The sequence below is a fragment of the Leucopleurus acutus genome (genome assembly GCF_964270905.1).
Source record: "Leucopleurus acutus genome assembly, chromosome: 7".
In the NCBI taxonomy this organism is placed as follows: Eukaryota; Metazoa; Chordata; class Mammalia; order Artiodactyla; family Delphinidae; genus Leucopleurus; species Leucopleurus acutus.
Genome location: NC_139150.1, coordinates 114,546,295 through 114,572,254, shown reverse-complemented (window position 1 = coordinate 114,572,254; position 25,960 = coordinate 114,546,295). Strand labels below are relative to the sequence as shown.

The 25,960-nt window shown below is 42.1% G+C and overlaps 1 protein-coding gene across 1 annotated transcript in view; it reads left to right on the top strand.

Moving 5' to 3' along the window:
- Positions 1-6,912: 6,912 nt before the first annotated feature.
- Positions 6,913-25,960, top strand: part of ANXA10 (annexin A10) — a gene marked incomplete at both ends in the record, with an annotated part of 39,637 nt that continues 20,589 nt past the window's right edge. The window contains 3 exons of the mRNA XM_082842373.1: positions 6,913-7,011; positions 7,754-7,835; positions 14,159-14,253. Of these exons, the coding sequence (XP_082698499.1) occupies positions 6,913-7,011; positions 7,754-7,835; positions 14,159-14,253 (276 nt within the window). The remainder of the gene's footprint in view (positions 7,012-7,753; positions 7,836-14,158; positions 14,254-25,960) is intronic.

Sequence of the window (25,960 nt, the reverse complement as noted above, 5' to 3'; positions counted from 1 at the left end):
CAGGTGCCGGGCCAGGGTGTCTACTCTGCCTGGCACCGTTCTCGTCCATAGCGGTCACCAAAAGAGACAGAAAACGACGGGGGTTCATGATAACAGGGGGATCTATACTGGGGTTCTACTGAAGTTAAATATTAGACATTCTGTTCTTAAACGCACTTTGGTGACCCAGCTAATGGGCATCTATTTTTGGCTGTCTTTCTCTAATTTCCTCAATCCCTCCTTCACACACACACACACACACACACACACGCCCCTTTCTTTTTCTCTTAGAATTGGTATAAGAAGAAGAACTTATGCTTTTAGAGTTTTGGTTTTACCCACAAGATCCTTTGCAACTAGAGGTATTTTTCAGTTGCAAAGATGAATAAAGGGCCTCAATCGTACATGTTATTTTACATCAGTTTCAGCTCTAAGGGAAAAGGCTCCAGCCAGGGAGTTAGATCTGGATTTGAGTGTCAGCTTCACGACACACGACCCGCATGGCTTCAGACAACTTAGCCTCAGAATCTCCTCATCTGTGAAATAAGCTTAGTATCACCAGCTTCACAAGACCGCTGAGGTGATTACCCAGGAAATGCAGGTGAAAACGCCCAGAGCACAGCCTGCATGTATGAATAATGAATTTTTAAGCTGCTGGATGAAAGCAGATGTCTCTGAGTCTGTGTATTTTTCTATTTAGTATTTTATAAACATTCTTAGAGCCCACTTTCTACCTAAGGTGCTGCCCTAAATGCTTTGGAAAGCAAGAGAAGAAGTGTCCCTGCCCTTCAGAAATTGAAAATTTAGAGGAAAAGGCAAATGCAAAAAATGCGAGGCCGTGGTCAACAGAGGTGCAAAGTAAACCATAGGTAATACTCGATGAAACCTGGAAAGACCCCACGTAACAGGTGGAATTTGAGTTGAGTCCAGAGTTTGGCTGGAATGAGAGTAATTCTGCATCACCATCCATTCGTGTTACTTGTCGTACCCTACCTCTTCCCACACTGTTTCCTGGAAATCCAAATAGTCTTCCTTCATTCACGAGAACAGTCCAATCTCTCAATTTGCACAACCACTCACATTCAGGTCCATTTTCCACAAAACAAAGGACGCCCAGTTAATGAGACTTACTACTCTTGGAAACCTGGTAGAACTAGGAATGGATATTTTCTGCTGTGCTCCTGGCACTTGAGCAGGATGTCCTGAAGCTCTGGCACCAGGAAGAGGGTAGACAATTCCTGGGGCGGCAGGTGGCGGGGGGGGGGTGGTGTCAGGAAGGACTCCCTGCACAGAGGGCCCTGGAGCCATCAGTTAAATCCTGAACAGATGTTCACGGTGGAGTCAGAGGATGCGAGTGTGTGTGGAGATGGGCACGGGTGGAGAAGAATCCAAACAGAAGGGACAAGGCCAGAGTCACTCAGGGCTGGGGTGTGGGTTGTGTGTCGTGTATAGGAGCCAAGAGGTTCAGGGCGAGAAAGTAAGACACGAACTCATGCAGACGGTCAGGGACCAGTCCTGAAGAGCACTGTTCACACTGTTAAAACATCCGATTGAGTCCCCCAGTCATCTATTCTCAGTCATGGGAACGAGTTGCCGCAAACACTGAAAATACTCCCATCAAGACCAACGAGCCAAAGCTCGAACGTCTTTTTCTATTCTATACACTCACGTTTTGCCCAATATATGATATTCTCACCCCGACCTATGACTATATACTCTGTTGAGTGGACGACACTGCAGTGTCCTCAAGGCTAGCACACTGGGATGTGTTTGTAAACCTAGGTGCTCCTAGGGGATGTTTCTTTCATGTGAAAATCAACCACCCCGTGGGCCAGAGCAGAAAACAGAGAAGCGCTGCTCTGGGCAGGAGGGACTTCGGCAGAGAAGGACACAGGACGTGTCTGATCTTGGGGAGGACCATTCTGGCTGAGGCAACAGCTCGTTGGGTGCGACCCGGGGGAAGGGGTAAAGGGGGCAGTAGCAGAGGTTAAGACAAGGGGGCCCCGTGGAAGGTATTGTGGGGAGAGGACGGACGGGACTGGACTGAAGGACATACTCGTGGAAGATGAGAAAGGGTGGGTTAACACGCTGGTTACTCAACCCCTAGGGCTGGTCATGCTGAAGCCACTGAAACCATTCAGGAAGCTCTTGTCAGACAGAAGTCAAAGGAGAGTGGGGTTCAGGGCGTTTGGAGATCCAGGGGCCAGTGCCCCAAAGATGAGTATGTGCCCTATGGTAACGGAGGCCCAGGACTTCTGTAGGATTTCCTCAGAGGGCTCCAAAAACCCTCAGTTCACTAGAAATCTAAGAATCTCCGTTACACCGAAACAAAGCTGAATTATTCGCTGAAACCCACATGCTGGCAGGTGCCCAGTCAGTCCAGCTGATATTTCAAAGTCCAAACTCTTTAGGTTCTCAGGTGGTCGGGATGAGGGTGACTTAAAAGCCAGATGAGAGAAAGGACTACAATGTGGGTGTTGAATAAGAAGCAACATGGGTTTATGGACCCCGGGCCCCTGGGTCACTATGAATGAGTGAAATACGCATTATCCATGTACTTATTGATATGAGATGATGAACATGTGTTTATCAACTTCATGAGCCGTCTATATGTGACTTTTCCAGTCTGTATTCAGTTCCAGACAATAATTGTGAAATTCTTCTGTCAGTTAAAGAACTCCGTTCATTATTTGCTCAGGGGGTAGATTCTGGAACGAATTTTAAATCTTCAAATCACTCATGATCTCCTGCACAGTGAGTTCATGACACAGTTTATTCTGTCATTTAAAAAGGGAGTGTTTTTTATTCCTCTGTCAAAACCTAAATTCGCAAATGACTAGAAGCAAAGATTATATTTTGATCACCTTGTGGTGAGAGTTCAAATGGAAATGACAGACACTGGGACTTACTTTGCCGCGACAAGTGATTCTATTTCTAAATCTGACCATTTTCAAGGTAAAAAAAATAATTTTACCATATACACATTATTTTCATGTCGCATCGGAAAGTGTCCACTTTTTCAAAATTTCCATTCTGCTCTAAGATGTGAACAAATTAGGAACACGCACATTAAAAAGGACTTTGCTTTAAAAGGTATACACGCTGAGAAACACCTGACACGACAGTCTCTTACTCTTTCAGAAGGTTAAACTAACGTGACTGGGTTAACTTAAAATACACCTCAAAAATTAGTAAGTTAAGTTACTCTCGGTCAACAAGCAAAACTGCATTCATCAAGAACACACAGTCTGCTTCAGTTCAGCTGTGCATTATACCTGCTAGAGGTTCTGAATTAGCCATGCCTACAACCTCTATCACTTCTTTTGGTTTCTTTCTTTAAGTGGCTGTAGAGTGGAACTCCAATCAGATTATTTCACTCTCTTGCTTAAAAAAACACTCCATGTCCCTTGGTAATCACGTGACAGCTCACCTCTATCTTTGCTTCCCACCCGAGTCACTGTCAAGCCAGACGTGCCCCATTAACTAGGCCCGTCTCCCACCCCACACCCTCTTCTCCAGGACAAGTCTCATTTGTCTGATCTGTTTGTCTCTCTTCAGTTTTCCTGATACAAACAAGAAATATGATCAGGATAATGACTTCAAGAATCTGCTTAATTCATGTACATTCTGTATTTGTAAAAAAAAACAAACAAAAAGAAAGTTTATCATATTAATTGTATAGAAAGCCAGGTCATTTGGCCAAAAATCTCATTAATGAATTTTTTTAAAGCAATCATTTAACTTAAGTGACATCACCAGTGAATGAGAACATTTTAAAAAGATGTCTCACTGCATAGAAAATCACGCATAGTTTTGAGGTACCCTCTGCAGACAAGGGACATAAAATATAACTAGAAGGATAAGGAATGAAGCCACAGAACAACTACTTGTACGGCAGCCAATTATAAAACAATACTGTACTTGACATAGGCAAAGCCCCAACTTTAAGAACTGTATCAACAAATGAACTTATCTACGAAATAAAACCCGACTCACAGACACAGAGAACAGACACAATGTGGTTGTCAAAGGGGAGGCGAGGTGGGGGAGGGATGGACTCGGGGTTTGGGATTAGCAGACGCAAACTAGTACATACAGGATGGATAAACAACAAGGTCCTACTGTAGAGCACAGGGAACTCTATTCAATATCCTGACATGAACCATAATGGAAAAGAATATAAAAAAGAATGTATATATATGTATAACTGAGTCACTGCTGTACAGCAGAAATCAACACAACATTGTAAATCAATGGTACTTCAATAATTAAAAAAAAAAAAAGAGGGGCTTCCCTGGTGGCGCAGTGGTTGGGGGTCCGCCTGCCGATGCGGGGGACACGGGTTCGTGTCCCGGTCTGGGAGGATCCCACATGCCGCGGAGCGGCTGGGCCCGTGAGCCATGGCCGCTGAGCCTGCGCGTCCGGAGCCTGTGCTCCACCGCGAGAGAGTCCACAACAGTGAGAGGCCCGCGTACCGCAAAAAAAAAAAAAAAAAAGAACTGTATCAAATAGAAAAATGTAAGATACTAATGAAAAATAAAAGGTCAGTGAGTGGTAGGGAAGTTTAAGAAGCTCTCAGTGTAGACTGACGTCATCAGGGAGCCTGGTGTTGGGTGTGAGGATGCATAGAATGCGGCCGAGCACAAATATTGGAAAACAGTCCAAAGAAAATAGAGGAACACATACCTACAGGTATATTGTAATCACTTGAAAAAAGTTTTATGGCCCAAAGCAATTAATCAATCAATTAATTTTTTCAAATAATTGTTTAATTCAGGGGACAAAGTTAAAACTGGTAACGGAACTGTTTCCATAGCTTAACTGGTCAGTTCAGTCAAAATGGTCCCTGACGGATGGTGATTGTCAGGGATGATGTTAGTCAGAGGTACAAACTCCCGGTTTTGAGGTGAACAAGTCCTGGGATGTCATGTACAGCACGGTGACTCCAGTTTTCTTTTCTTTTGTTTTAATTTAATTTTATTTATGTTTTGATACAGCACGTTCTCATTAGGTATCCATTTTATACGTATTAGTGTATATATGTCAAGCCCAATCTCCCAGTTCATCACATCCAGTCTTCAACACTGTCTTGTATACAGGAAAGCTGCTAGGAGCGTAGGTCTCAAATGTCCTCATCAGAAAAAAGGGACGTGCAAGGTGAGGGGTGTGTTAACCCACCTTACCGTGGGGATGACTTCACAGTGTACACGTGGATCAGGTCACACTGTGCACCTTAAACTTGCACAATGTTCCATGTCAATTATACCCCAATGAAACTGGAAAAATATGACCACTAAAAGACAAAGTCAGCATCCCAATGAGAAAATAAGTGAAAGGAACACTAAGTACGTGTCTTACATGGAATAGTGCTGCTCACTGAGCTTAACTGAAGTATAATTGACATAAAATGAATACAATGATTTAATACGCTACATAAATGGGCATGAATGACAAGTACTATAAAACTATTTCCTGAATTACTAAACATTCACAATGTTTTCTTAAAAAAAACATTTTTAGTGTATTCGTTTAAGGCCAATTGATAAGGAGATAATTTTAAGTGACAAAGGATATTGGAACTGTAATAAATAAATGAATAATAATTTTTGCACTACACTGTAAAAATACATTGTACTAGTAGTCTATATAAGGATTAAAAAAACTGTGAAGAAAAAAACTGTGGACTCTTATTTCACATACAAATTGTGTCTGATAAATCACTATAGGCAGTTCCGACTTTATGTATAACTTTCAGAGCTTTTTTTTTCTTTTCTATCTTTCATTTGTTTTTTTTGTGCAAAAGATAAACAGTTTCATTTTGTAGCACATACTCCAGTAGAAAACTGGGGGATCCTAGCCCGGCCAGAAATGAAATGTTCTGTTTTGTGATGGACATTTCCACACTCAGTGCTGAAATTGCCTAGGTAACTTATACTTATTTAACAATATGTCCCATTGTTTTCAAATACATTTTCTCTTTTATACTTTACAACAGTCCTTTGGTTGAGAGCACACAGCAAGACTAAGGTCACCAGGCATTGAATGGTACTGCCCCTCCAGACTTGTCCAAACAAGCCTTCTAACTCCTGAAACAGGGAACTAAAGTATCTCTTTCCCATGCCTCAAAAAACCTTTAATATTTCCAATGAAAAAAAAAAAAACAGAAAAAGCTACACAGACAAAAAGGATTTAGTAAAAGGCAGTGACAAATAGCAGAGAAGAAATTTTACATTTAAAGGCATGACTCTTCTTTCAAAAGTTTAAATCTTAAATTTCTCTAGGGTTATAAGATTCAAAACAAAATGACTGAGGTGAGGAGAACTCAATCAGGAAATGTATTTTAGAATCTGATCTCTGAACCTAATTTAGTAAATATAAGAAGAATCATAGTCTGTTTTCCTAATAGACTCTCAGCCAATGGGACTGGCTAGTGAATAAGGGAGATAAAATTCATGATGTCTCCTAATAAATAGCTTCTAGAATCACGGGTTGACTCAAGAGAACTTAGTTTCTGGATCATTGCCAAGAAGCTTGAACTATTAGAAGCAAATTGGACATTGGTTCGAAAACTCAGGCACGGGCATCATAAGATGCAAACTGTGTTCATATTTTAATTACATATGTCTGTCCGTCTAGGATTTAAGAAGAATGTTTCACTAACTTGGTTGTACTTCTACGTACGAAAATATGTCCATATTACAACTACTCTATGGTTTCCAGTCTACTTCAAACAGGCACCTTCCTGTTTATTAACATCAGTCAAGTGGAATACAAATGGAATTGAATTCTTAGTTTTAACTCAAGTGAACAGTTTTCTTAATCCCCCAAAAATCTTTTCATAAATATTTTGGCAACGGTATATGCATATTTCTTGGACTAGAAGTTCGGTCCAGTCTTTTGCTCATCAATTAATTAATTTTCTGCTGTTAGATGATGGGCCCTGGAAAACTTCACCTGCTGCAAAAGAGCTCGGTGAACCTGCCCGCTGAAGGCCTGGAGACCCGTTTTCTACAGGAAGACATTTTTCCCAATGTTTCTGGGCAAACTCAAGACAAACAGGGGAGAGCTCCCCTTCTTAATACACTTTGGTGGTCTGAGTGTCATCCTACAGAGCCCAGTCCTGCTGGCTCTGTCTCAAATAAGCGACTCAAAGCCTCACCTATGTCTTCTGCCATTTTATTATTAGCACGAGGGAGAACTGAAACAGAGAATTATCAGGAGTTCACGTCTTCCTCTGTAGCTGCAGAGGCTTTGCCAAAAATCTCTGCCCCGTCTTCCTCATGAATCCCTAATCCAAATTCAAATGTTTCAATTTCCTCTAATATGATTTCAGGGCCCCTGAATTGTTAAAAAAAAAAAAAAAAAGCTGTGGTGGTTAACTGCCACTTATAACTCATTTAAATGGGATGAATCCCCACAATTCATCTCTTTTCAGTTTCTATAAAATAGTCTCCAATTCCTAAGAAAATGCTTACTGTTTACTAAGAAGACATGTATTTATTTGATTCTTACACTCTTCTACTATTAGTTCTAGTTTCTCCGTTTCCTAGATGAACAATAGATGCCAGTGCAGGAGAAGCCAATAGACTAGAAAGAACACAATTAAGTCTCTGCAATTGACATACAATTAACACATTTGTTTAATAGACCCATATGTATGTCTTAGAGTAATTCAAACATACAGAATGTACTTTTGTTTTTATTTATCTAAAAAAATGTTGAAACCTTTGGTGTGCATTATTGCAATCCCTTTCTCTCTGACTCTCCCCACCAGGTGCAGGGAACCATCTTCCCAGCTCCCAATTTCAACCCCATGATGGACGCCCAAATGCTGGGGGAAGCACTCCAGGGATTTGGTAAGCCTGGTGATTTCTAGCACCTTTCTTGATCATTTTTTTCCTGTGCTTTACCTTGTCTTAAGACTGTAACATGGGTGTAAACAGCTGATGTCTAACAGAAAGCAAACACTGATTCAAACAAAAAGCTGGGCAAAAAAGTTGAACAAGAAAAATAATAGAAAAGATCAACAGAATTGCCTCTCGCAATTGCAGATCCGACCTTGACATGTTTTTGCCTTAGATGCTTAAATGCCTAACAACTAAATGAAATTCCAAACCAAAAAACTTAATCTGGGATAAACATCCTTTTTTCACCCTTGTTTGTTTTCTAGCCTGTTTCCTTTGAGACTTCCACATCCAGCCAAATCAGACTTCCTGCTGCTCCCCCGGGGGATCTGCTTTTCCACATCCCTGCAAATTGGCCCAGTAATCCCCCTGCCTGGAAGGCTATATTCTTCTCCCATCTACTTGGAATTCAAATTCTCTTCCTTCAGGAATTCCTTCAATTGAGCCTTCCTCTTTGAACCCTTCTTTGCCCTCCAAACTCATCAGTCGTCCCAAGCCCAGCACCTGCTTCTGCAAGGTCCTGCCTCTGACCCCACCTCCACCAGGCCTGTCCCCTCCCCCCACCCCTGTCACCTGCTGACTGGCCTCTGAGCTCCCAGGGAGGGAGGCTGGGTCAGGTGCTTGTAAGTGCATGTCCAGTGAATGAACTAGAGTTTAGGAAAGAAATGTAGAGAGAAGTGGGAAATTGCTGAGTTCTTTTAAAAAAGATTTAATCTTTAAGATATGACATGGAGCTGTTAAACATCCAACCTGTCCTAAGGAGACTTCTGGTGAACACGAAGATAAACACTGACAACAGAAAGGAAACGTTTCCATGAAACATAAAAAGCCTTTCGTGAGAAAGCAAGCTCTCAGCTTTGAAGACAAGGTCATCTTTACACAAGCTATACTGTGTGTGTGTGTGTGTGTGTGTGTGTGTGTGTGTGTGTGTGTGTGTGTGTCCCCACTAGCAGGACCCTGGAGGAAAACAATAAAGGACTTTGAATGTGCTTTAAAGTCAACATTAAGAGTCCGCAATGCTTATGCCTTTAAAAATATTAATCATCGCTAGAAAAATCTGGAGACAGGGCAACGAACAGTTATGGATTAACTTTTTCTTCAGAAGAATAATTTTTGCTTTAAAACTATAAATCAGAGCAATCTATTCACTGAAAATTCTTCTTTGTGCCAGTTTCAATTTTCCTGTCATCGCAATTTTAGGGTCAGAATTTGGATTCATTTTGACCCTTGTAGGTTTTTGCTTTTCAGTGTTTTAGCTGAAGAATTTCAGGAGGTTTGGGGTTTGACGGCACACCTCTGCTCTAGTACGACAAAGCAAGAACAAGCTCAAGATGCTGTGAAAGTCTATCCACCCTGATGCCCCTGGCAAAGGGCAATCGAAAACGACAATTGCAAATGTTTTCCTCGGCTACTGTGGGGTTTTTCCAGCTTTGCTGAGACACAAATGACCTATAACATTGTGTAAGTTTAAAGTGTACCATGTGATGATTTCAAAGACGTACATTTTGCTAAATGGTCAACACAATAAGGTTAGTTTACACATCCTTGTTCTCACAGAATTACCATTTTTGTCATTATTGTTATGGTGAGAACATTTACCCTCTACTCTCTTAGCCACTTTCAAGTATGCAATACAGTATTGTTAACTGTAGTCACCATGACGGATGTTAGATCCCCAGAACTTACTCCTCTTATAACTGGAAGTCTGTACACTTTGACTGTCACCTCCCCCTTTCCCCCATCCCCCAGCCCCTGGTTGTTTCCATGAATTCAGCTATTGTGGATTCCATGTATGTGAGATCATACAGTATCTGCATTTCTCTGTCTTATTTCACTTAGCGTAACGCCTTCAAGATTCATCCATGTTGGCACAAATGGCAGGATTTCCTTCTTTTTGTGGCTGAGTAATATTCCATTGTGTGTGTATCATATTTTCTTCATTCATTCCTTTGTCGATGGGACACCTAAGTGGTTTCCATGTCTCAGCGATTGTGAATAATGCTGTAATGAGCATGGGGGTGGAGATAACTCTGCAAGATAGCAATTTCATTTCCTGTGGATAAATACCCAGGAGTGGAACTACTGGATCATATGGTAGCTCTATTTTTAATTTTTTGAGGAACCTCCGTAACGTTTTCCATAGTGGTTGCACCAATCTACATGCCCACCAACAGTGCAGGAGGGTTCCCCTTTCTCCACATCCATGCCAACACTTTTTATCTCGTCTTTCAGATGATGGCCATTCTGACAGGTGAGAGGTGATATCTCACTGTGGTTTTGATTTGCATTTCCCTGATGATTAGTGATGTTGAGCAGCTTTTCGTGTACTTCTTGGCCATTTGTACACCTTCTTGGGAAAAATGTCTATTCAGGTCCTTTGCCCATTTTTTTCAATCAGATTATTAATTATTCTTTTTACTATTGAGTTGTATGAGCTCCTGACACATTGCAGCTATCAACTCCTTATCAGGTATATGATTTGCAAGTATTTTCTCCCATTCTATAGGTTGCCTTTTCACTTTGGTGATTGTTTCTCTCGCTCTGCAGAAGCTTTTGAGTTTAATGTAGTCTCACTTGTTGGCTTTTGACTTGGCTACTGTGTCTTACATAGAAAAATCAGAAAGCAAAAATATTCTCTGACGCAAATGGAAATGAGTAGTTTTAACAAAAATTGTCTTAAGTTGTATAACAATTCACCAAGGAAAAGCAGTACCTCTCAGGTAACAATGTCTAACAGTGCAGTCCGCTTGCCAAGTCCTAACTGCGACAAGCTACTTCCCTACCCACGCACTCTTAGAACAACTGTGTTTCTTTTGTCTCAGTTAACATATATAATTTCCAGATCATGCCTATGAGATCCTGGGCAAGGGGAACTATTTTTAACCTATATGCCTAGCTCATGGTAAAGCTGCGTACAGGACAAAATGAATCTTTGTGAAACACTGGGTGCTATTTAGACTAGGCGTCCTCACCTGCCCCAGGCCTTACTGACCACCAATATGATGTGAGCCGTAGGGTGTGTGTAGACCTTCTTTACAGAAGTGGAGGGAGTTTCCCTCTAGTCCTAGCGGCTGAGTTTTCCTATATTTCCCCTAGAAGCAGTCGTTCAGCATTTACTAATTCATGCTCACGGTGACTTTGTAGAAACCTTTCACTAAGAACAAGAATCAACTGTACATCATAAAAACCTATAAGACTGCTACGGTTCATCATGTCAGATTTTTCTGTTAAACCGTCGGATAGGAATTATCTAGAAATTCCTGCCCCTAATATAATAGGACAAGAAAGAGAAATAGATACGATGATTCTAAAAAACAAATCAAAATTCTCTGAAATTGCAGAGGACATTATTAATATATCTCAAAATCCAAGGTAATCAAGCAAAAGCATTATTAAAAATTATGAGAGTTCAATAATTTTTCTGGATACAAAGTCAACATAAAATTTGACATCATTTACTTCATTAAGCAATTATGTGTTAAGAAACAAAGCAAAAATAATATAGCTTGAAATATCAATAGAAATGCAAATATGAATAATTTCAACAAAATCAAGTTTCTTGTTATTTGTAAAAATTCTACAAATCTTTACTAAGTCTTTTAGAAAAGAAAAACACATAATTAATTCAACAGATTCATCATGTTAGTGACAGAAATATAATTTCTCTAAATTGATTCCTAAGTTTACAGTTATTTTAATTGAAATTTTAATAATATTTTTGAGATCCATATGATATTACTCTGAAATATCTCTAGAAGGATAAATGAGCCAGAGTTGCTATGAACTTTGAAAAATGGAGAGTAATTCAGAGAGGTAGGTTGTGGATAATCCCAACAGAACAACAACGAAAACCAGAAGGGTACAAAAATTACAGAAGTGTGACGATAGCAAAATCAACAATGGATCCAACTGAAAAACCTTCTATTTATTATTAAAAATACGTTCATCTGGACCGCCCATCATGCAGTCAGCAGATCCCTTCAGAACCACCTAATGTCCCTTGGCTCCAGCGCTGAACCTGGGGCCCCGTGCACCTGATGCTCTGTGCCTTTCTCTACAGGCTGCCTTTGCTCCCAAACCCGAAATCCCAGGCTCTGGAGCTGATCCTCTGCCTCCCTCCCTCCATTCTGCAGCTGCCGGACCATTTCTCTCACCTGCATAAATACCTCGCTCCCCCTTTGGGTTCTTCCAGGCACGGTCATCTGTGTATATCCAGTCCCGTGCCCTCATTCACTGGACGTTCTCACATGCAGCTCATCACTCTCCCATGATCCGAACACATCCAGGATGGCTTTAACTTCCAAAAAGATGATCTGCTTAACATCCTAGCACTTCAACTCATTCTTCTCCTCATCTCCATCATTTGTCAAAGGGAAAGTATACCACACAGAATTCAACAGGCAGGGAAGCCTTTATGAAAGAGGAGAGAGACTGAACTCAGCTCCTCTGAAACAAAAGGCAGGCGAGGTCTGAGCCCTGGGATGTTCTAGAGGTCACAGGGGCGGGGGCCTTGGTCAACACAATGAGGACTTCTGAGGCTGCTCATTGGTACTCAGGGTCCTGCCTGCCACAGAGGCTGGGAGACAGTGGCTCTATCTTTCCTGGCGATTGTATTTCAAAGGGATGCATCCCAAGTCCTTGAGAAAGGCATTTCTGGGCATTAAAACTGGCAGGTGGTTGGGACAAGATTTATGTCTTGAGGGGAAAAGAAAGAATTTACAACTGCAAGTTTTCTGAAGTAAATGCTCTCAGAAAAAAGGAAAGAAAGCAGGAAGGAAGGAAGGAAGGAAGGAAGACAAGAAGAAAGAAAGAAAGAAGGAAGGAAGGAAGGAAGGAAAGAAAGAGAAAGAAAGAAAGAAAAGAAAGAAAGAAAGAAAGAAAGAAAGAAAGAAAGAAAGAAAGAAAGAAAGAAAGAAAGAAAGAAAGAAAGAAAGAAAGAAAGAAAGAAAGAAAGGAGGAAGGAAAGAGGTCAAAGGCTTCTAATCAGGAGAAGTTTGTCTGAATTTTGGTCAAGCTGAGGGGATGCTAACACCTTCTTGGTTACTCTACCACCACTAACGTTGCAGCTAAATTTCCCTGAAGCAGCTGTGCATTCAGGCGTTTTTTCAGGTTCATGGGTTGGTGCAGGAGGAAGCGGGGCCTCAGAGCCCAGGAGCAGAGCCTCTGTTATGGGGAGGGGCTGCCCACCCCTGGGCAGGGGCATGGTCCCCCCCTCACAGCCCCTTCCCCAGGACTCTTCCTTCTGTTGGGGTCTGGACTGAGGTATGAGGCAGATGCACCCCTGGGCTGAGCAGCTGGGGTATGTCAAGTGGACTCAACTGGAGCTCTGTTTTCCCCTGACACTCGAAGGACAAAGTTAATGGCAGGAGCTGAGCTCTGCTGAAGAGGTGAGATGACCATGACTATCACATCTCCTGAGGTCAGGGAAACCTCTCCAAGCGCACATGCACAGAGAGGCTCCTCAGGGGGTCAAAAAGGGAGGGGGCACTACCCCATAATACGTGTTGTCAGACCTCCCGTCAGCCTCCGCGCTGGAATCCATCTTGGCAAAAAGATGTGCACACATACTGGGAGGGCCCGGAGACAGGTCAGATGTGGGAGAAGAAGGGAGATAATTGGCCAGAGGAGAACAGAGACCTGGAAGAACTGTCCCGAATAAGTGATTTAAATCCACTCTCCTCGTTCAGGACTCCTGCACTCTTCTCTGGGTGTGTATCTGCGCTTTGCTTCTGCTCTAAATAAATCGCTTCTCTTTTCTCATACTGTGCTTCCAATAAACTCTGTGCCTGCTTTACAATGTCTCTTTGTGGGATTCTTTCTCCAAAGGAGACAATGACCGGGATCCTCTCACCTGCTGACATCAGCACCACAGCAGTTACTTTTGTCTTAATGTACATTTGTTGTAAGTCATATCAAACCGTACAGTAAGAAAGATACGTGGCCAATTCAAACAGGAATCAGCTTGGCGTCCAGGAAAGCCTTTTGTTGGTGGGGTAGGAGGGGTGGTAGAAGAAAGACCACATTCTTCACTCCTCTGTATTTTTACTGAATCCTTTTGAAGGAAAATCTGTAGTTGTAGCATCAAGAGGAGAGACGGGAGGTACCTCGCCACGTCAGGGGCTGCCCTGTGACTTCCATTTGAGTTGGAATCGTTCCCTGCCTGCTGGAAGCATCACGGGGACAAGCTTGCATGCTGCCTTTGATCCCTGGACACTGAGTTCTTCCTACCTACAGGGTAGCAGTCTCACGACTCTCCAAATACGCCCCTTTTCCAGGCTGTGACAAGGACCTGCTGATCGACATCCTGACCCAGCGCTGCAACGCGCAGAGGCTGGTGATCGCGGAGGCCTACCTGAGCACCTTTGGCCGGGTGAGTCACTCCCTCCCCACCCCTTTCCAAGGAAATTCCTGAGAAGCCTCAGAACTGGTACCGGTACCCTTTTCAGCCTCTGATTACAAAGGCTTCCGACTTCACCAAACATCAGAAACAGTTCTTCTGCCCCAAATGTGTTGCACAGAATGTCGGAAAGAGACACATCCAATGTGCCTGTGATCCCACCAGCCCTTTCTCAGAAATTGTTCAGCTTCATGAAGTAAAAGTTCTGGTAGCCCGACACCACCACTTGGTCCAGTTAGGCTGAAAACACCCCTGCGTCAGGCTCTAGGGAAAGTGCGCAAGGGGCTGACAATCCAAGGCCCCCAAATAAGACCTTTTCCTGCATTTCTCCAGAGGTCCTCACCCACCTCTCAACCCAAGCAAATTCCCCACTAGCTTTCCTTCCCACAGCTGCCGTTGCGCTTAAAAATAGTTTCGGGCAATCAAACTACCCACAGGGCTTTAAAGTCATCGCCCCAATTTCAAAGCAAGCGGCATTAAAGCTTTCTTTTGTTATGCATTTAAACCACAGATTCAGAACAGAAACTCTTCAGGCCAAAAGGACCTGCAACAGCAATTTCTTTGTCAACTGAGCCTTATCCATGAAACGCCATCATAAATCTTTTTCTGTAACGTTAGTCCTTAAAAACATACTCCATCTCCAAACCTCAGTCTCAACACCTACAGTACGCAAAACAAAGGTATACCTCTGCTTTAGAATGAATGACGAGTCCAAAAAGCCACCACTGCTCATGAAATTGGCTGAATTAAGCCGTAGATGGAAACCAGTTTTGCTTTTTCTCCAGGTAAAACTGTTACTTTTCTTATGTTCCAATGACACCAGTACTAGTTCTCTTTTGAAAGAGAATGTAAAAGCTATACAAGTTGCGGCATTAGTAATCCAATATTGTTTTGATATGCATACTGCCATAAGAGAGGTCATTTTTCAGTAAATTTTTAACCCAAAACTTTGCATACATCTGTGCTTTTCATAGATCAGGTTAACTTAGGTAACAGCATTACTTTATCACTCTCTACAAAATTACCCTAGAACAGATTCAAATAATTCAGAAATGAGGTGCTTACAACTCATCGAACAACGGATCCTCCAGGGTGGAGCACTTACCACACGCCCAACGTCTCAGAGTGGTCAGATCCCCTGTGCTGAGGTCCCTGGGCACCGGGGAACTTAGGGACCCTTAGACGAGCTGATAGGGGCCTCTCTGCTCTGAAATGCCCCGTCAGACATCAGTTACCGGGTCTCAGAGTCACTTTTCCTGTCCCGTGTCCCTGGCTCACACTGTCCTGATTTGGGCCCTCACCATGTGGTACCCAGATGGATGTGGAAATGCCCCTCGCCCCCAGAGCTGCTGCCCCCCAGCCCTTCCCCTGGGTACCCCCCAAATTGAAGCCAGAAAGAGTCCAAATCTAAAACTCCACTTTCTTGCTTTAATCCCTGAGCGTTAATCTCAATTCCCCTCACAAATACCCATCTGGGCACCGAATTCAACCCACCTGCCCACAGGCTCACCGAGTCCCGCAGCCCCTCTCTGCTCCGCACCTCAAGCCGGCTCACCACCTCCTGCTTCATCCACCGCATCAAAGGCAGGCCCTGCGGTCTGCAAACTGACAGCAGGCTGCCCGGCCCGCCTGGTCCTCCGTGTACTCCAGGGCCCAGACCTGCACAGCCAGGCCACCCTAGACACGCATCCCTGACACCTGACACCGTTGCACCACATTCTCTCCAGCTGCTGCCCCATCCTCTCCTGCAGGCGCCCAGGTCAGGGGGTCATGCTGTCCTCCTCCCCACCAGGGGTTCGGGTTTACTTACCTCCTGACCCCTCGACCATCACCTCCTGGAAATCAGGGACCGGGTTACTGGCCGCCATCCTTCCCTCCAGAGTCCTGCCTGGGTCTGACACAGAACAGGCACTGCATTTATAGAATTCCGCTCTGCCTCTAAAAACAAAGGAGAAAAAGAAAAACATCACTTTAGAATCCAATAGTTAAAAAGAACATTCACAAACTGCCTACATTTCCCTTCTCCCTCATTCCCTGCTCTGGCTGCCCCGGGTCACCCTGCCTGACCTTGGTGAGGGCCCCTTGACCTCCCCCAGTGCTCACGTTCAGAATGATTTCTTCCACCTGGACAAGGTGTGTCTTCTGCTGGCTTTCCCTTTCTGCGGGAGAGTTTATAGATTTCTTGTATGTTAATCATTGATATTCCTATATTTTTATTAATGTGAATAATCAAGATTAGAGGGAATTATTTTCTTAGCTACTGAGTAAGGTACAATTCTAGGCATGTTCCATAAATACCTATTATCATATATTTGACTCCTGTCTAACAGCTCCCAAGTTCAAAAAGGAGGTAATACAAATGCTAAAGGAATTAAGAAAAATTTCGATAGAAACGCAGATCACTGTAACAAGCAACTAGAAACTATACAGAGGAGCCAGTCAAAATTAGACAGCTCAATTGCTGAGACAAAAACTGAGCTAAAAGCAGTGAATAGCGGACTAAATAATGCAGAAGAACAAGTAAGTGATCTGGAAGATAGAATAATGGAAATCACCCAATCAGAACAGCAGACAAAAAGACAAATTTAAAAAAAGCAACATACGAGACCTATGGGCTAATACAAAGTGTACCAACCTATGCTAAATAGGGATCCCAGAAGGAGAAAAAAGAAGAAAGGGGATTGAAAATGTATTTGAAGAAATTATGGCTAAAAACTTCCCAAACCTAAAGAAGGAGATAGCTATCCAGGAACATGAAGCACAGAGGGTCCCAAACAAGATGAATGCAAAAAGACTCACACCAAGGAATATCATAATTGAAATGGCAAAAGTGAAAGACAAAGAGAGGATTCTAAAGGCAGCAAAAGAAACACAAAGGGAACTCCCATAAGGCTATCAGCTGATTTCTCTGCAGAAACTTTGCAGGCCAGAGGGAGTGGCAATATATATTCAAAGTGCTGAAAGGGAAAAATCTGCAAACTTGGATACTCTACCCAGCATGATTATCATTTAGAACAGAAAGAAAGATAAAGAATTTCTCAGACAAGAAAAAGCTAAAAGAATATAGCAATGTTAAATCTATCCTAAAAGAAATATTGCAAGGTTTTCTCAAAAGAGAAAAGAAACAACAATCTATAAGAAAAGGAAAAACATAACAGGAAAGGCAAATATATAAAAGGACTGAAAATCACTTAAATTGGCCAATACATAGATTAAAAACAATCAAAAATTTTTGTAAAAGTGATTGTAACTACAATTAACAGCAAAAGAATAAACATGAAGATAAAAATAGGATGTCAAAATTACAAAATGTGGGAAGGCGAGTAAGAAAATGTAGACCTTTTAGAATGTGTTTGAGCTTATATGACTATCGGTCTAAAGCAATTAGATATGGTTAAGGGTTAACATACTTGAAAATCAGGGTAATTACAAATAAAAAACATACAAGAGATTCACAAAAACCAAAAAGAAAGGAGCTCAAGCATAATACAAAAGAAAACCATCAAATCGCAAAAGAAAAAACAAAAAGAAGGAACAAAAGAGAAATACAAAATCAACTGGAAAACAAGGTTTGAAATGGCAGTAAATACATACTTATCAAAAATTACTTTAAATGTCTATAGACTAAATGCTCTGTTAAAAAGACACAGAGTAGCAGATTGGATAAAAACAAGAACCTACAATATGCTGCCTACAAGGACTCACTTTAGGGCACAAGTCACACAGATTACAAGTGAGGGGTCCGACAAGATATTTCATGCAAATGGAAATGACAAGAAAGCAGCGGTAGCTATACTCATGTCAGACAAAATACACTTTAAAACAAAGGCCATAAAGAAAGACAACGAAGGACACTATATAACGATAAGAGGATCAATACAAAAGGATATGCCACTCATTAACATATATGCACCCAATATAGGAGCACCTAAATACACAAAACAAATGCTAACAGATATGAAGGGAGAAACTGACAAAAATACAATATAGTAGGAGACTTTAACACCCCACTGACATCAATGGACAGATCTTCCAGACAGAAAATCAGTAAAGCAACAGAGACCCTAAATGACACAATGGAACAGTTTAACTTAATTGACATCTACAGGACACTACATCCAAAAACATGCCAGAATACACATTCTCTAGTATACATCACATACTAGGAACAAAACAAGCCTCAAGAAATTTAAGAGGAGAGAAATTATTTCAAGCCTCTTTTCTGACCACAACGGCATAAAACTAGAAATCAACCACAGAAAGAATGGGGAAATTATCACATGGAGACTAAACAACATGCTACTGAAAAACAAATGGGTCAATGATGAAATCAAAGAGGAAATCAGAAAACACCTCGAGACAAATGGCAATGAAAACACAGCCTTACAAAACCTATGGGATGCAGCAAAGGCAGTTAGAAGAGAGAAGTTCACAGTGATATAGGCCTTCCTCAAGAAATAAGAAAAATCTTAAATTAACAACTTAACCTACCACCTAAAAGAACTAGAAAAAGAAGAAAAAACAAAACCCAAAGTTAGCAAAAGGAATGAAATATTAAAGATCAGAGAGGAAATAAATAGAGATAATCAATAGAAAAAAAATCAGTAAAACCAAGAACTGGTTTTTTGAAAGGATAAAGAAAAAATCAACAAACCTCTAGTCAGGCTCACCAAGAAGAAAAGAGAGAGAACCCAAATAAACAAAATAAGAAATGAAAGAGGAGAGGGCTTCCCTGGTGGCGCAGTTGTTGAGAGTCCGCCTGCCGACGCAGGGGACACGGGTTCGTGCCCCGGTCTGGGAAGATCCCACATGCCGCGGAGCGGCTAGGCCCATGAGCCATGGCCACTGAGCCTGTGCGTCCGGAGCCTGTGCTCCGCAACGGGAGAGGCCACAGCGGTGAGAGGCCCGCGTACCGCCAAAAAAAAAAAAAAGAAAGAAATGAAAGAGGAAAAATATCAACTGATACCACAGAAATACCAAAAAAAAATGTAAGAAAATACTTTGAACAGTTATATACCAGCACATTGGACAATCTAGAATAGGCAAGTTTCTAAAAACATACAACCTGCCAAAATTGAGCCAATAAAAAAGAGATAATTTGAACAGACTGATACTAGAAGTGAAATAGAATCTGCGATTAAAAAAAACAAAACAAAAACAAAACTCCCTGCAAACAAAAGTCCAGGACTGGATGTCTTCTCTGGGGAATTCTACCAAACATACAAAGAACTTATACCTATCCTTCTCAAACTCTTCCAAAAGACTGAAGAGGAGGGAACACTCCCAAAGTCATTCTATGAAGCCACCATTACCCTGATACCAAAACCAGACAAAGTCACTACAAAAAAATAGAATTACAGGCCAATATCTTTGATGAATATAGATGAAAAATTCCTCAAAAATATTAGCAAATTGGATCCAACAGCATATTACAAGTAGGACTTATTCCAAGGTCACAACAATGGTTCAACACATACAAATCTATCAATGTGATGCACTACATTAAGAAAAGAAAGGACAAAGTCTCAATAGACACAGAAAAAGCATTTGATAAAATTAAACATCCATTTGTGATAAAAACTCTCACCAAAATGGGTATAGAGGGAACATGTCTCAAGATGATAAAAGCCATTTATGACAAACCCACAACCAACATAATAATCAGTGGTGAAAAGCTGAAAACCTTCCCACTAAATTCTGAAGCAAGACAAAGATGCCCACTCTCACCACTTCTATTCAACATAATATTGGAAGTCCTAGCTACAGCAATCAGACAAGAAAAAGAAATAAAAAGTATCCAAATTCAAAGGGAAGAGGTAAAATTGTCATTATATGCACATGACATGATACTATACATAGAAAACTGTAAAGACCCTGCACAAAAACTATTCAGCAAAGTAGCAGGATACAAAATTAATGTACAGAAATCTGCTGCATTTCTTTACACTAACAATGAAATATCAGAAAGAGAAAATTAAAAAATCAATCCCATTTAAAATTGCTTCAAAATAAAGAAGATACCTAGGCATAAACCTAACCAAGGAGGTGAAAGAACTATATGTTGAGAACTATAAAATGTTGATAAAGAAAGCTGAAGATGATTCAAAGAAATGGAAAGATAACCCATGCTCTTGGAAGAATTTATATTGTTAAAATGGCCATACTCGGGCTTCCCTGGTGGCGCAGTGGTTGGGGGTCTGCCTGCCAATGCAGGGGACACGGGTTCGTGCCCCGGTCTGGGAGGATCCCACATGCCGCGGAGCAGCTGGGCCTGTGAGCCATGGCCGCTGAGCCTGCACGTCCAGAGCCTGTGCTCCGCAACGGGAGAGGCTGCAGCAGTGAGAGGCCCGACTACCGCAAAAAAAAAAAAAAAAAAAGGCCATACTCCCCTATCATTTAATGTGATCCCTATCAAATTACCCATGACATTTTTCACAGAATTAGAACAAATAATCTTAAAATTTATATGGAACCACGGAAGACCCAGAATTGCCAAAGCAATCCTGAGAAAAAAGAAAAAAACTGGAGGCATAAGCCTCCCAGACTTTGGACAATACTACAAAGCTACAGGAATCAAGACAGTGTGATATTGGCACATAAACAGATATATGAATCAATGGAACAGAAGAGAGAGCCCCAAAATAAATCCACACACATACAGTCAATTAATCTTCAACAAAGGAGGCAAGAATACACAGTGGAGAAAAGACAGTCTCTTTAACAAGTGGTGTTGGGAAAGCTGGACAGCCACACGTAAATCAATGAAGTCAGAACACCCCCTCACACCATACATAAAAATAAACTCCAAATGGCGTAAAGCTTATATATAAGACATGGTACCATAAAACTCCTAGAAGAGAACATAGGCAAAATATTCTCTGACATAAATCCTAGCAATATTTTCTTAGATCAATCTCCCAAGGCAAAGAAATAAAAGCAAAAATAAACAAATGGGACCTAATCAAACTTAAAAGCTTTTGTGCAGCAAAGGAAATCACAAACAAACCAAAAAGACAACCTATGGACTGGGAGAAAATATTTGCAAAGGATGCAACAGACAAGGGTTTAATTTCCAAAATATACAAACAGCTCATAGAGCTCAATATCAAAAAAACAAAAAAACCAACCCAATCAAAAAATAGGCAGAATACCTAAATAAACATTTCTCAAAAGAAGACATACAAATGGCCGATATGTATATGAAAAGATGTTCAACATCACTAATTATCAGAGAAATGCAAATAAAAACCACAATGAGGTATCACCACACACCAGTCAGAATAGCCATCAATAAAAATTTACAAATAACAAATGCTGGAGAGAGTGTGGAGAAAAGGGAATGTAAATTGTTGCAGCCACTATGGAAAACAGTATGGAGGTTCCTCAAAAAACTAAAAATAGAGTTACCATATAATCCTGCAATCCCATTCCTGGGCATATATCTGGAAAACATGGAAACTTTAATTTGAAAAGATACATGCACCCCAATGTTCACTGCAGCACTGTTTACAATAGCCAGGACATGGAAATATCCTAAATTTCCAATAACAGGGGAATGGATAAAGAAGATGTGGTACATATATACAATGGAATATTACTCAGCCATAAAAAAGAATGAAATAATGTCATTTGCAGCAACATGGATGGACCTAGAGGTGACCATACTAAGTGAAGTTAAGTCAGACAGAGAAGGACAAATGTCACATGATATCACTTACATGTGGAATCTAAAAAATAATACAAATGAATCTATATAAAAAACAGAAACAGACTCACAGAATGGAAAACAAACTTATGGTTACCAAAGGGGAAAGGGAGTGGGGGAAAGGGATAAATTAGGAGTTTGGGATTAACAGATACACGCTGAATATATAAAATAAACAACAAGGGTTTACTGTATAGCACAGGGAACTATATTCAACATCCTGTAGTAACCTATAACTGAATCACTTTGCTGTATACTTGAAACTAACACAAGATAATAAATCAACTATACTTCAATATAAATAAATACATTTTTAAAAAATTTACTTATCACTGCACAGTGACAAAGCAGCTTGCACTAGTGTTTTTATAATATACAATTGCCCAAGTATTTACACAATGAATACCAGTGGGGGTAGAATGAAGACAACTTCTAAGTTACACTTTGTACAGGCCTACATCACAGAGTGTTTCAACAGCAAGTATTTTTTTTATGATAACAGAAAAGGCATACAAGTTAAAAGCATATAAAACTATTCCCCTGAGCATATTCAGACAGAGTGCTAGTCATCCTTCTATGTCTTGCCCCTGAGTGCACACAATTAGATAAAGGTAAAAAGAAGAAAGGAAAAGGAACCGCCATGTTACTTTGTTTAAATGGAGCTGTCGGAATTGCTGTGGGTGGCCCACCTGCAGCCCCCAGGAGCTCAGAGCAGCCCAGCTTGAACAGCATGTACTCATTAGCCTAATGCAGGGCCAAGCTGTGAGGTCCATAGCATCCCTGTAGGGCAAACAAGAAAGCAGAGGCAGTCGGCCTGGGGAAAGGCACACTCCAAAGGTTGCATTGGCAAAGCTATTTCTATCCCTCCCAGAGAGAATTTAAGACTCTAACTAGAGAATGTGTTTGAAGGCTCCTCTTTGAACTTGCAAAGTTTAGCTACTTAAACATATTATTCAATATGTATCTTCGCAAATGAAAGTGATATGTTCTTGTGATGCCCTGAAAAACCACTGTAGCACTCTTTGCCCATTTGCAGTGCAAGGGCACTGTAATTCCTGAGTTCCAGCCCCTCCATGAAATCAAAGTGCGTGCAGATGGGGAACGTTGCTTGTTTTTCCTTGAGCAGCCAATGCCTCCAAACAAACAACTGAGGAAATACGAGTGGACCCATTCGTTCATTATTTTATACCAATGCTGTGTAGCTGGCACCGTGCTACGGCTGGAGAAACTGCCATGAATAAAACAGACCAAAAGCCCTGCCAGGGTCTTTACCTGGTGAGACAGAGAAAAATTAGTGAAACGTGTCCTGTTAGAAGGGACTAGTGCTCTGGAGAAAAGATGAAGCCTGGTAAGAAGGACAGGGAGTGCTGGCGGACCAAGTGGCCAGTAAGTCCCCCACGTGCGAACGAGTTCCGTTCCCAGAGCGCGTTCACAAGTCCGATTTGTTCGTAAGTCCAGCAAAGTTAGCCTAGGAACCCCACTGACACAGTCGGCTGTATAGTATGTACTGTCATAGGTTTATAATACTCTTCACACAAAGAATACATAAAAAACAAAGAAACACAAAAAATAGAGAAAAGCTTTTTAATCTTACAGTACAGTACTGTAAAGTACAGTAGTCCAGTACAACAGCTGGCATCCAGGGGCTGGTATCGAGGGAACAGGCAAGAAGAGTTACTGACTGGAGGAGGGAGAGGAGGTGGGAGATGGCAGAGCTGAAGGATCGTCAGCAATAGGGGACGGAGGGCAAGCTGCAGTTTCACTCACGCCTGACGCTGATGGCACAGGCTCTGGTTCCTTGCTGGATTCACTTCTATCTACTCTCTTGAAAGAACGATCCAGTGATGTCTGGGTAGTAGCTCTTTTTTTCTCGTCATAGATGACACGGTAGCACTGGATTGCATTCTGAACGGCTGCTGCAACCTTCGTGTACCGTTCTACGTTCGGGTTCTGTGCCTCAGAAACTAACAGTGCCTCCTCAGATAGAGAAAATCCCCTTGCCGTTTCCTGCGTCGTGAACCTCTTCGGTTCTTCAGTTACTTCTTCTTCTCTCTCTTTGTCCTTTCTCTGGGCATATTCGCATCTCTGAAAGTTCACACCGTGAACGTTCGTATGTAGAGGACTTACTGTAATTGTAAATAGCCTGACGATGGCAGGCTCTGTGAAGAAGTCCAAGGGGCGAGCCACGTGCTGGGCTAGAGAAGGAACATTCAAGCTACAGGGAGGAGAAAGCAATGGCCCTGAGGGGGCAGGTCTGCTGTGCCAGGAGCCACCGGAAGCCCAGGGGGTGGAGGGGGGTCGGGAGCAGGCAGAGGAAGGGCAGGAGGTGAGGGCACAGATTGGCCAAGGGGACATCGTGCGCCTTGGTGACCATCGCATAAAACACCTGCATGTTTGCTTATCCCGAGCTCAGCTGCACAAAAGTAGCTGTAACTCATCCTGGAGTTGGGAGTGGCAAAGGGTGTTTCTGCAGAGGAGTGACTAACTGATCGGCATTCTTCCAGGAGCACCTGTCAGGTGTGTGTGGGGAGGACAGGTGTAAGGGCAGAAGGGGACTCACTCGGAGGCTGCTGCATTGTCGTAAGGAGCCACGACGGTGCCGAAGCCAGGGTTATGGCGGTAGAAGTGGGACAAAATCGTCAGTTTCTGGATGTAAGTTAGAGACCATAGAATTTACTGACAATGGATATTGGTAACGTGTGAGAACTGCAGTGTAACACGCAAACTTCTGGGGTGCAGAGAGACAGAAAGAGGGGAGAGAGGAAGCAGCTAGTATCAGCCATTTTTAATCTGCAGCAAATTACCTAATATTGGGGGGGGGAGATATTTTGAGTGCCTCATACCTCCCAGAAAATATTTTAAGAATTCCACCTGAGTTAAATATATTCTGTTAAGGCCAATGCTATGAGGTGGGTGCTGTTAGAATTCTCACTGTACAGACGGGAAGCAGACACAGAAGTAAGGGCACCTACCTGTCACCTCACAGCTGATGCTTGGCCAGGACCGGAACCACACGCCACCCCCAGGCCTGGCGCGACGGGTTGGGAAGACGCCTGGCACTGCCTGTTCCACCCAAATTCTCTGACTTCCTCGAGCCACCTTATGAAATCAGTTTGCTAGAGCCATGTACACACGCACGCACGCACACGCATACGCGCACGCACAGACGCACGCACGCCTGCGCTCCAAAGCAAAGCTCCCCCGCGCCATCTAGCGGCCGCGCTGATCCCTATCAGCAGTGGAAACCGCACAGGTGTTCAGGGTCAGCGCCCAAGGCGATCACAGGTGAAGTAAGGGAAGATGCTGTTATGAATGTTTGGGAGGGATACGGACCCAAAAAGTGACTGAAGATCAAATGGAAGATTTTGCAGTGCCCAGGCCATTGCCTTTATCTTTTACATTTAATCAGTAAATTCAGGGCTTTCTCCTCCCACATTTATTCCTTTATTCTCGCACTTGTTCACATGTTCATTTATACATTATATACCACGTACTCTGCACATCTGAGTACTCAGCACTGTGCCAGAGCGAGATGATGGATTTGAGGACATTTGTGAGAAAGTCCGTGTCTGATAGACGTTGGGGGGACATAAATGCATATAATATGGTCATTAAATCTAGTGTAATAAGTGCGAGGGTGCAGCAGCGGTGGCAAAGAAATAATCAGCTTCCCCGAGGGTCAGAGGAAGTCTCGCAAAAGTGATGATAATTCTAACATTTCTATCTTTCCATCAGCTGCCAGGACCCTTTACTCTCTACATAAAAGTCTATTCCATTGGTCTGTTTGCATTTAAACCTTTAAGGCACTGCGCTGGATTTAGTTTTTTGTTTGTTTTTTGTTTGTTTGGGGGTTTTTTGGTATTAGGACAGCACTAGTCACATAAAATAAATTGATAAGTATTCTTTCATCTGCTGCTTTCTACAAGATTTTGTGCAGGGTGGATTTTACTTCCACCTTAAATGTTTCATAGATTG